This window comes from Macaca mulatta, chromosome 10, assembly GCF_049350105.2.
Source record: "Macaca mulatta isolate MMU2019108-1 chromosome 10, T2T-MMU8v2.0, whole genome shotgun sequence".
NCBI classification, from domain to species: Eukaryota; Metazoa; Chordata; class Mammalia; order Primates; family Cercopithecidae; genus Macaca; species Macaca mulatta.
This window is the reverse complement of record NC_133415.1, coordinates 107,414,102-107,426,551: the sequence shown is the minus strand read 5'-3', so window position 1 is coordinate 107,426,551 and position 12,450 is coordinate 107,414,102. Positions and strand designations below refer to the sequence as shown.

The window sequence follows — 12,450 nt, the reverse complement described above, 5'->3', positions numbered from 1 at the left end:
TTTTGGAAACACAGGTCTAGTTCCTAGAGCCCTGCTCCAGGTGATGTGGAGCAACGTCTGGAAGATAAGAAGTCTCAATCCCAGCTCCCTCCCATGATGCAATTGCAATCCTGGACAAGTTCCTTGACTTCTCAAAGTCTCCATGACTTCATATTTCAAATGTGAATAACAAGGTCTCCCAAACCACACAGGATGGTGAGAGATTGCGTTTTGTATTTAGCAAAGGATCTGGCATCAAATAAGCATTGAATTAGAATCTGTTGTTGTTGCTATCTTAACCCTTTAAAATGTCAAAGCCAAAGAGAACATGACTCTCTGGAAAAACCTCATGAGAGAGGCACAACCACAAACTTGCCTTGAAGGAAATGGGGGCGGCTTGCAACCCAGAACAGCAGTGGGGAAGCAATAATGACGAAGATGTATGGGAATGGAATGTGTGTGGCTGGGAGAAAGAGTGATGTGGAGGCTCATGGGTGGCTGAAAACAGAATAAAATAAACCTCTTCTTTGAGAATGAAAATATGAATTCAGAAATAAGAATCGCCCTCTAAGAAAAGGATCAGCTTTAACTAAAGAAACCTAGGATGCAAAAATTGGGTGTTTTGTTTCTCCAGCTCCAGTGAAGTACAGTGTCTGTGCTGGAGGATTAGCACACCTTATGAGATATAAAGCTTATTAGCTGGAGTGCAGGGTGAAGAGAAAGACCCCAGTGCAGACTGTGCAGGGCCACACTGTGGCCCTCCTCCTGCCATTTCATCGTCACTAGCACAGTTTTCCTAACAGCCAGAGTCCCCTCAAATGTGCACAGAGACCTTCGCTATCACTTTTAGATGTGAATTTTAATACTTACTGTCTGGACTTGAAGGTTTGTGGAAAAACAAACAAACAAAAGAATAAATTAACTACTATCTGTAGTCATAGAACAAAGCTAGTATAACAGACAGTGGTTGTTTATTAATTGTGTCTGTTCTTTATCACTTATGATATGCATAAAGTCAAAGGAAATCACTTTGTTCCATTTTGCTTTATGATGTGATCTAACTCCTTGTGTGAAGAAAGCATTTTCACACATTCTTCCTGCAGTAGCAGTTATAAAAAATGGGTTGGAATTAGCAGTGCTTTTAACACTTCTAAACTCAAACACAATGTGTAGCTTTACTAATCCCTGACAGGATGAAATGGCGGCTTAGTAAGTGGGGTAAACTGCTGAATGAGCCTTGAAGTTAGCCTTTCCAAAACTGACCTCTGGAAAATCCTCAGCCCCAGTGCCCACTCTGCACCCTTTCTCTGCAGTCTTAGCTGCTCCTGGAGGGTGCCTAGCACTTCCCTTTCCCTCTTAGTCCACATCCAATCTGTCAGTAAATCCTTCTGGCTTTAGCTTAAAAACCTATCATTATCCAACACTTAAGACCATATTCACTGTTACCCACATGCCTACAGCCATTCTTGTCCCTCACATGAGTACTACAATACCCTGTAACTGGTTTTAGCCTGAGAAAGTCTTAAAGAAAAAAAAAGATTATGTCACTTCTTTGCTTAACACCTCTAGCATAGAGAATAATTTAACCTTGTCTAAAAATAGCTCTTTGCTAGGATCTCCTGCAAGGTAATGTTTGCCTGCCTGGAAACTTAGCTAGACATATAGGAACAATATGACTCAAGATAAGGGCTTCAGGTCATGTGGTGTCAGTCAGCCTGGAGACTGAGATCCACCACGTGGGCCACCAATCAATCACACGTACATAACGGAGCCCAGTAAAATCTTTGTGCGTGGTGGCTCAGGGGCGTCTAGGTGGACAATGCTCCATGTGTAATGTCACATGTTGGTAGGAAGAAAGCAGCATGCCTAGATTCCACAGGGAGAAGATAACAGAAGCTCCACACTTGGTGCTTCTCTGGACTCCCTCCCATGTGCTTCTTTGCTTACTTGATTTCACTCTATATGCCCTACTGTGATAAACCATAACTCTGTTTAACAGCTTTTGGTGAGTTCTGGGAGTCATTTGAGTGACTTACTAAATCTTAGGGTAGTTTTAGAAACCCGTGAACTTGCAGTTGGTGTCAGAAGTGAGAGCCATCTTGGGGACTTGCTCAAACTCTGTAGTTTTCCAACTCTACACAGCCCCTGATGGCTCCCCATAAGACTAAGACTAAATGCCAAATTCCTTACAACCACCTTCAAGCTCCACATGGCCTGACCCTGCTGCATCTCCACCTGTGTCATGTGGCTTCCCATCCATTGATTCTGCTCAGACACACTAACCTCCTGGTTCTTCTTTGAATACTTCCTCTTCAGCATCTTCTTCCATCTTCCTTCTGGAAGAAATGCTCTTCCCCCAGATTCCTACATGGCTCACACTCTCACCTCTTAACATTACTTACTCAGTAAAGCCAGTCCTGCTCACTCTCTTTAAAACTGCACCCATTCTTTGGCACTGTCTATTGTCCTTCCCAACTTTATTTTTCAATCTGACATCTATTTTACCTTTTAAAATGCTTGTCATTGTCTATATCTCTCTCCTCTATTGAGTAAGTTGTATGTTGTTTTCACTGCTATATCTGCAGTGCTTAAAACCACACCAGGCATTAGGGTTCACTAGGTGAATATTGCATGAAGGAATGATTCATTTTTACTAGTCCTTTCTAGAATTCCAAAATACCATCTCAGATAAAGTAATCACAAATGCCAGTGGGCCATCACCTACATTAAAGATAGCCACAGATGTTGCTGAGTGCCTAATTTTGCCTCAAAGGTCAGAAAAAAGTCATCCTTTCTTTCAAGAATTGCACATGCTATTTAATAAAATCACAGAAGCTCAGAGGTGGATAGGATCTAGCTAAGCCTCTTACAATTGTGGCCTTGTCTTGCTTGTCCTCATACCTCTCACTTAGCACAGTGTGTGGTAGACAGTAGACATGCAATAATGGAACATCCATTAAGATGATTATTAAAGAGGTTACTCTGTGGAGTAGAAAATGCTTCCTTCTGATTTCATACATGCCTCTACTATTGGAATATTTATAATATGTGCATTATCTTTGTAATTAAAATTATTTTTTAGGAAAATGCTAATGAATAACAAGTGGCCATTTAAATGACACAATGTTTGTTCCCTTTTTCTTATAAAAGAAGAGGATTTTACTTCTCCAGAGCAAACTTGTGTTAGATCCAGCACATTTGTATTTTAATCGTTATACTCAACATAGTTGGGGGAGTTGAGTATACTGGATTGCTTACCTGCTTTAAATTCTTCAATAAGGATAAGTGTATGCTCTGTAAAACATTCAGAAGTGGGAGATTACTAAGAAGCTACTAAGAAGATAAATTGGGAACATGTAGCTTTCAAATATTCAAATAGACATATATTTCAGATATTCAAAGAGATAAATAGAAAATATTCATAAGCTATCAAAATAATTGTCATTTTACATGTAAACTCACCAATTAAAGGAGAAAACAATTTTTTTCTTGAATAAAAAATTATTTCCCCAATTAGGCTGGTTTTAGGGTAAAATATGCAAGAAACTAATTATTTTGTAAAGCTGTTCAGATGCCTTTATATCCAAATAAATAAAAATCTATTTCAAAAACCACTTATGAACTCCATTTAAGGAAAAGTATTTGTATTTGCAATTTGGATTTTCACATATTTTTGGCATACCTAAAAGTTTCTCTTAAAACCATGTCAAAAGCACAAGAGAGACTCTCTCTGGCTCGTGAAGAAAGGCACTCATGTGCAGTAATTATTTAGTACGTTCTGCCAAATGTCACCTGAGCTTCTCTAGCTCCTGCAGGTGCAAAGCCCAGGGTATTAATTTAAATCAGTCAGGAGGTAAGGCGAAGTCTGACATTGAAGCATACTAACTCAGCAGCGAGCTATACAGTTAACAGAGAAAGGCACTGGACACCTGCCACCCTTCTCTACACAATCACATTGCAAGAATGGTTCCCAGGGGGGTGATGCTGCAGTTAGAACTTCATGTCAATTGGATCTTCCCTGAGAACTTCATGTCAATTGCATCTTCCCATAAAAAAATTAGTGCCCCTGACAGTCTGATGTGCCTCAGTGAGGTTTCAGGGCTTTGAAGTGGAAAGAAAGAAACAAAAGACTAAGAAAACTTCAAACAAAATAAGTAATATATCCCTTAGCCCCCAAGATAAACTAATTATTCTCTGTCTCCAAGGGTCATTAATTGTGCAATTCATCTTATCAAAAATGTTATATTCCAATTTTGAATTTCCTCAAGAATTAGAGACTGTGGTCAGATTTTCTGATACCAGGAGGAGAAGGAGAAAAACATGTGCAGAAGACACTAATGACCTGTGATCCGCAGAGTGCCACCCCGGAAAGATGAACAATCCTGGCTGTATGTGCCTACACTCCAAACTAAGAGAACATATAGGGGGTTCCAAAAAGTCAACTCAAACTAAGGACATTTATACCCCAGTGCACAGCTCAGGAGGAATATTTACATCACCAGCATCTTTGCAAGTCTGTGGCTTATTGACAGATGCCTTACTCATATTGAGGCTGCTTCAGTGGGAAAGGATAATATGCTCACAACATCATCCAAAATGGATTTAGCAAGCTTTGGTTATGTAAGCATGCTTGCTCTTCCTCACCTCTGCAGAAGTTAACTAAGAACTAGGCTAACCTCCAGTAGAAGGTGAGCCTTCTTAGAAATCTATAGAGTTTGGAAGTAAAAGATCTGAGCGTGAGTCCTGAATTTATCAGCCTTGTGTCTTTGGACCTCTTGCCATTGCCCAAGTTTCATTTTAAGATGGAAATAACTGTATCCCCTAGTTTCTATGATAATGAATAGTTTAAATGGGGTAATGAGCCTCTTAGCACAGAGGCTTTCTTATAGTAAGGGCTCAATAAATGGCAGTGATTATTTTCAATGGCTCATACACCTGCTAGAGTAGGGTTTCTCAACCACATGATTAGACCTGATAATCCTCTGTTGTCGAGGACTGTTCTGTGCAGCGTAGGATGTTTAGCAGCATCTCTGGCCCCTTTATGCACTAGATGCCAGTAACATCCCCTGCCTAGGTTGTCACAATCAAAAATGTCTCCAAACATTATCAAATGTCCCCTGGGAGCAAAATCACCTCTGGCTAAGAACCACTGCCCTGGAAATCAGCACCATTGAGAGTGCAAATGTTAATTACAGTCAAACAGCCTCTTGACCTAATTTGTTTTGAGCAATTATTAAATGTTATATTGTACATATTTTGTTAGTTTTTAAAAACCTCACCTCTACTCCTCCTCTGATGGCAACAGTACCCTCTTCATGCCTTCAGAGAACCACCCTCATTGCGTTTGTACCCTGTGAGCTTTGTGTAAAGTGCAGTGCTTGACACATAGTATATATAATGACAGCAGAGAGTAGTAACATATCTCTCTTCTACTGAGATAGTGTGGGGAGATCTCAAAGCTCCTGAAAGTCACCATATGGAGGTAGAATGAAACTATTTTAGAAGAAACAGAACTGTCAAATAAAACCTGGGAATATCATTTGGACACTGAGCTAAGCCAAGCTTGAAGCCATCTTTACTCCTCAGACTTTCAGTTTATGGAAGTCAGTGAGTTTCTTTTCTGTACCAGTTTGGGTTGATACAGCTGCCTACCACATCCGGGCACTATTCCAGGTGTCTTTACATGTGCCTTTATTTAATCTTCATAGCAATCTTGTGAGACAAAGTAATATATATGTTCCCAATTTACAGGTTGCAATGAAATAAAGCTCGGTGAGTTAAGTGACATATCCATGTTCCCACAGCTAGTATGTGATAGAACTGTAATTTTACTTCATTTCCTCCAACTTCCAGTTCAGTCTATTACACATGTCCCACTGTCAGCTTTGGTGGAGTGAAACGGGGCCACTGAGCAGGAGTAACACTCAGTTCTAGTTCTAAGAGAGGTTGAATATGAGCAGAACTTTGTCCAAGAAAGATTTCCTGTGTTCTAGAGGATATTGTTAAGTTTTTGCAGATGCATGTGGGATATGTGAAAACTATATGCTTAGACAGACAACTTCTGCTCACTTCTTGATGTGAGAGATGGGGAAAATTACATTGGTTAATATAAAACTGCCTTGTTTCAACGCATCCAAAAATAGCCAAGGAAAAAATTATCTTCACTAATAAAGCAAGGCAGACATGAAACTTTCATGCTTGGTGGAACATGAATGATCTTATTATCCTGAGCATCTTGATGGTAACTATAAAAATTTATCTTTATTTGAGTTTCAGGCAAAATATAAAATAGTAATTTTACCTTGCATTTAACACTAGCCTGCAAGCCCATGTTCTGCTCCAAAAGTAATCATAATAGAATACCAAAGATACTATTTAGGAGAAGCTCAGCATCCTTCCAGGTCATCTACATGCATTTCTGCCTTTACCTACAACAAATCTGCAAGAAAGTTATTACTCCAATAAATTTACAAGGAAAGTTAAGAACTTTGTCCAAGGTTAGCAGCTAGCAAAAGTAGAGATTACCCAGGGTTTCTCTAAATTCTGAATCAGTACTTCGTATACTATACCATGCTGTTTGAGAAGTAAGATCCTAAGCATACAACTCCCACACTTTCCTTTCTGACCATTCAATCTCAAGTTTGCACCAGGCCTGCAAAACATGGCCAATGCATAAGAATAATGCTATTCAAAATCAATAAATATTCTATGTCCCCACAATATTGGAGATATAACATTGAGTGGCCTGGGTTGTGAATATTATAATCATCTAACCAATGGAGTTCTTGGATTAAATAAGCAAATGGATGGACTATAAAGGGGTCATCAAAGTCATGGAATAAAACACTTGTATCTTCCAAGTCAGCATGTTGGTAAACACCATTGAAATAGTTCTGGAATTTATGTCACCAATATATCTTTTCATCCACCATTGTTTCACTTGAGCCGGTTCAATATCCCCCACATCCATACCTATCTCCTCTATCCTACTGTCCACACAATGTGGTCAAAGTGACCTTTATATACTTTTTTTTTTTTTTTTTTTTTTGAGGTGGAGTCTTGCTCTGTCGCCCAGGCTGGAGTGCAGTGGTGCAATCTTGGCTCACTGCAAGCTCCGCCTCCCGGGTTCACGCCTTTCTCCTGCCTCAGCCTCCCGAGTAGCTGGGACTACAGGCGCCCGCCACCACGCCCAGCTAACTTTTTATATTTTTAGTAGAGACGGGTTTTCGAGCCAGGATGGTCTCGATCTCCTGACCTCGTGATCCGCCTGCCTCAGCCTCCCAAAGTGCTGGGATTACAGGTGTGAGCCACCGCGTCCGGCCCTTTATAAACTATTAACACAATTACATCACATACTCACACAACCCATATACACACATCTCATACACACACAGAGACTCAAACATACCAGCCTCCAAGTCTCTATGGTTTCCTACTGCACTTAGGAGAAATATCAACATCTTTTAAGTAATCACCTAAGTCCTTAGCAGTTCTATTGGATTTCAATATGAATAAACTAAATGTTTGCAGGATATGTATAGTGTTCATCCTAAACCTGGAAAATTAATAAGATAATATGTTTTTAAGTTTAAAATAGACATGAGATACTAATAAAATTTACTAAGGTTTTGGTATTCAAACACTGCCATAAAAAGCTATACACTTTTTCTACTACTATTAGAAATAGCAAATAAAAAATGATTTTAAAATATTAATAATTGAATAAGTACTGTCCAAAACAGATCCAAAGAGTCTTGATCGATGCAGAATTCTCTTACACATCAATATGAAATATGAATGGAGGTGTTTTGAGATATATAGTCATAGAAAAGTCTATTTATATTATAAAACATTTTCAATACTTAGATTTCACTGGTTATAGTTAATGCATACATAATTTCTGAGACCTAAAGGAAAAAATACACCAACCTTACCAAAAAAATTATTAATTTTCTATAGGGATTTTCTTTTGTTGTTGTTTTTTTCTTTTTTTGAGACAAGGTCTCACTCTGTCGCCCAAGGCTGGACTGTAGTGGCACGATCATAGCTCACTGCAGCCTCGACCTCCGAGGCTCAAGTGATCCTCCCACCTCAGTGTCTGGAGCAGCTGAGACCACAGGTGTGTGGCACTATATGCCTGGCTAATTTTTTTTTCATTTAATTAGCTTTTATTTTTTTCTACAATATATCCAGTAATGAATAAGTATTCTTATTTTCCTTTTTTTAACTTTTAAGTTCATGGTACATGTGCAGAATGTACAGGTTTGTTACATAGGTAAATTTGTGTCATGGTGACTTATCGTACAGATTATTTCATCATGCAGGTATTAAGTTCAGTATCCATTACTTATTTTTCCTGATCCTCTCCCTTCCCCATCCTCCACCCTCAGATAGGCCCCAGTATGTGTTGTTCCCTTCTATGTATCCATGTGTTCTCATGATTTAACTCCCACTTATAAGTGAAAACATGCAGTATTTGGTTTTCTGTTCCTATATTGGTTTGCTAAGGAATTAGGCCTCCAGCTCCATCCTTGTCCTGGCAAAGGACATGATTCATTCATTTTATGGCTGCATAGTGTTCTATGGTATATATGTACTACATTTTCTTTATCCAGCCTATCATTGATGAGCATTTGGGTTGATTCCATGTCTTTGTTATTGTGAATAGTGCTGTGATGAACATACATGTGCGATTGTTTTTATAACAGAACAATTTTGGAGAGATGGGGTCTCCCTATGTTGCCCAGCCTGGTCTGAAACTCCTGGGCTCAAGCAATCCTCCTGTGTTGGCCTCCCGAAGTGCTTGGATTACAGGCATAAGCCACCAGCCTGGACTGGGATTTTCTTATAAGAAGAATAAATAAGTAATTCTCACAAAACAAAAACATTGCTCTAAACATTAAAGGTTTACTTTTTGTGATAACTTTTATAGTCTTTGAAAGATTCACCAACTTGTTTCTAGGTACTTAAAAATAAAATAGACCAGAAAAGAGCTGTATGAAAAATATAAAGTAAAAAACTTTCCAGACAGTTGTAAGAACATCAAATTGATCATATTTCTAAAATGTAAATTTTAAATAATTGGGCTTTGATTATTTAAAATGTAATTTTTTTTTTTTTTTTTTTTTTTGAGATGGAGTCTCACTCTGTCACCCAGCCTGGAGTGCAGTGGCGCGATCTCGGCTCACTACAAGCTCCGTCTCCCAGGTTCACACCATTCTCATGCCTCAGCTTCCTGAGTAGCTGAGACTACAGGTAAAACGTAAATTTTAAATAATTGGGCTTTGTTCATTAAAATGGAATGAACAAATTAGTTAGAGGGGACCACTACTGTTACCCATTCACATGGATTGGGGTGTTTAGAACTTCTGTGTTTACTTTCCTTATATCAAGAGTCATATTCCTGTCAGGAATAACTGTCTGCTTTTACAAGCAATTGTTATTTAACATCACAAGTTGATGGTTTTCAATTTCAGTGTAATGTCAGGCCATATACAGAAGAACTTATACTTCTTAAAATTTAGGCATTTAAAATTCTAAAATAGAAAATTTATCTGGCTGGGAGTGGTGGCTCATGCCTGTAATCCCAGCACTTTGGGAGGCCAAGGCGCAAGGTCAGGAGATCGAGACCATCCTGGCTAACACAGTGAAAAACCCCGTCTCTAGTAAAAATACAAAAAATTAGCCGGGCGTGGTGGCGGGCACCTGTAGTCCCGGCTACTCAGGAGGCTGAGGCAGGAGAATGGCGTGAACCCGGGAGGCGGAGCTTGCGTGAGCCAAGATCGCACCACTGCACTCCAGCCTGGGCGACAGAGCAAGACTCCATGTCACAAAACAAAACAAAACAAAAACAAAACAAAACAAACAAAAAACAAAAACAAAAAAAAATCTGCAGTGTTTCCAAATGAATCCTAAATTCTGAGGGAAAAGTTAAGGACAAGGAAAATAGGATTCTGACTAGAGGAGTCTTTTTGTAGGTAGCAACCAATCCATATATTATTGGCACTATTTTATCTCTCCCAGATTAACCCTAAGAGGAAAAAGAGAAAACCCAGAAAGTGCTTAGTAGGTATCACAAAGAGCAAGTTTGAGCATGAATCTCTTCCAGTATTCATGGGAATCCTTACACTGTAAGCCAAATAGATGGAACTCAATAAATTGCAGCTGGTAAAAACTCCATGGCCCCTCATATTAATAATCTACCACGGTTAGCTCAGATGAGGAAACATAAGTGAAACAATAATATGAAAGTTTCTCAAAATCAAGAAGCTGGCCTCTGTTCAGCTTGACCCAGGAAATGGTACCTTGTTAACGTTTTTACCTGGATCAACTTCAGTTTGTGGTATGGAAACAAACTGTGTAATGAAAATTTGTATCACGCATGTGAAACATTAGAATCTTCCACAGGGGAGAAAAGCCATGTTGAATATATAAATATTTTACAAGACCCCTCATATTATGTAATTGCAACTCTATGAATTTCCTCAAGTGACTTCAGTTGGGTCTCATATGTAAACCTACTGTCTCATATGATGCAAGCCTGGTAAAAATGAACACATACACACACACACACACACACAAAACAGAAAAATAGTCATTAAAAGTCATTAAACTCACCTCCCTGCCTCAAAAGTGAACCATGTAGTATCACGTCCATACCGCCGCAGGGCGCTTAGCGGCCAAGAGATGAGTTTGACTCTGGGATTCTGGACGTCCCAAAGACAGATATACTCATATGTAATCTGCAAGGCACATTCGCCATGTACATCTAAGTTAGGAGATGGCATCAAATACACATTGAATCTCTCTGGGAGAAAAACAAAAGGTTAGTCTAAAATCCCCAGGAATAAAACATCAAAGACATTGTAGGAACACAGAGGCATTTAAAAACATTTCAAGTTCACATTCTACATTTTGGTTGCATATTCAGAAAGATAAATCTTTCCCATTAATTAACAGTCCCAGAAAATAATTTCTGAAAAGCAGATCCTATTAAATAACATAATAATGATACAGCCTGACTGTCAGCATACACTAAGCACTATTTACATGAGCAAAGACCATTTTTAGAATTTTTAATTTGCATCATAAAAATGTGTATGCCAATAAAAGTCTAAAGCAATAAAACCATTAAAAGCAATTTTTTTTTTCCTGCCAAGAACACATTAACTAGATCCACACTTTTGTGCTCACAAAAGATGCAGGTGCAAAACAACTATGTCATGGTTTAATGTTATTAAAGTTATATTGATCAACTTGTAATTTCTATAACTAAATGAATAAAACTGTATCCCAAATCATTTAAACAAAACTCCACAGTAATACTATGCACTTCACTGGCCAACAATTTGGGAAAATGCTAATGCATATATTTGAACTAGTTTTAACAAAGAACTTTCTTTAGCAAAATACTGGAAAGAAATGTTCATTGCATATTTGGATGATTACTAAAATGCAACTAAAATTATTCTACATAAACTGCTTGGCTGATTACTGCAACCTAATTTTCATCCCTGCAGTTACAGTCACCATATTTCTGGAAACTTCATTAAGAAGTTTTTGAGTCAAAATCTTTCAGTGAAATATGAACAAAAATATTACCATAGCCAATATATTTCCAACTATGCATCATTATGATAGATTGCCTACATATGACATTGTGGCATTAACAATTTTATATTAGTGGTATTTTAAATACATTGTTTTATAATAAGATAGTCATTTGAATTTTCATAGATTTTAGTTGAATTTAGTAAATAGTAATGCCAAGATTGTGTTCATGAAATGTGTTCCATTATCTACTATTCAAAAATTTTAAATTATTTCATGCTCCCAATAAGCAAATATTCATTGATTTCTAGTAATTATTTGAAAAAAATGTATTCTAATTGAGCATATTCCCCCCTTGAAACTTCCAAGTAAGAAAGACTATCTATATAAAGTAAAAGGTAAGAGAGATCATTATCAATCTATTTGCTTAGACGTTCTCTAAGTCCTATCTCACTCAAGAATAACAACAGGGGAGAGGTAGGAAAAAATAATAAAATTTTAAAAAGAATAACAGCAATAGTGGTAGAGTAACCATTTTATTTACAATCACTTGACGTCATACTAACATTGTAAAGGGCCTGAGAGGACTTAGTTGAATTTATAATAATCCCTGATACTTGTAGACCAGAGCTATGATTTCCATTTAACAGAAGAGGAAACGGAGGCACAGAAAGCTGCTGTGGGAAAGGTATCCCCTAGGCCCCAGCAATTTTTAAATTCAGACTGTAGTGCAGTCAGGATACTGCTTCCCAAATACAAATTTGTGAAAAGTGCTGATCTGAGCACTCTAGGTGAAAAAATGAATCATAATCAAAACCTGCCAGGTTTTCTTTATGCTTGGCTCCTATGTATCCTCTCTGCCTGGGGCATCCTGATTTAGTGAACCAGAGAAGGAGGAGCCTGGGGATTGGTTGTGTAATC

At 38.2% G+C, this 12,450-nt stretch overlaps 1 protein-coding gene across 2 annotated transcripts in view; it reads right to left on the bottom strand.

Moving 5' to 3' along the window:
- Positions 1–12,450, bottom strand: part of DOK5 (docking protein 5) — a 172,959-nt gene that overhangs the window by 48,613 nt on the left and 111,896 nt on the right. For both annotated transcript variants that reach the window (XM_015148745.3, NM_001260578.1), the window contains 1 exon segment: positions 10,597–10,786. In XM_015148745.3, the coding sequence (XP_015004231.1) occupies positions 10,597–10,786 (190 nt within the window).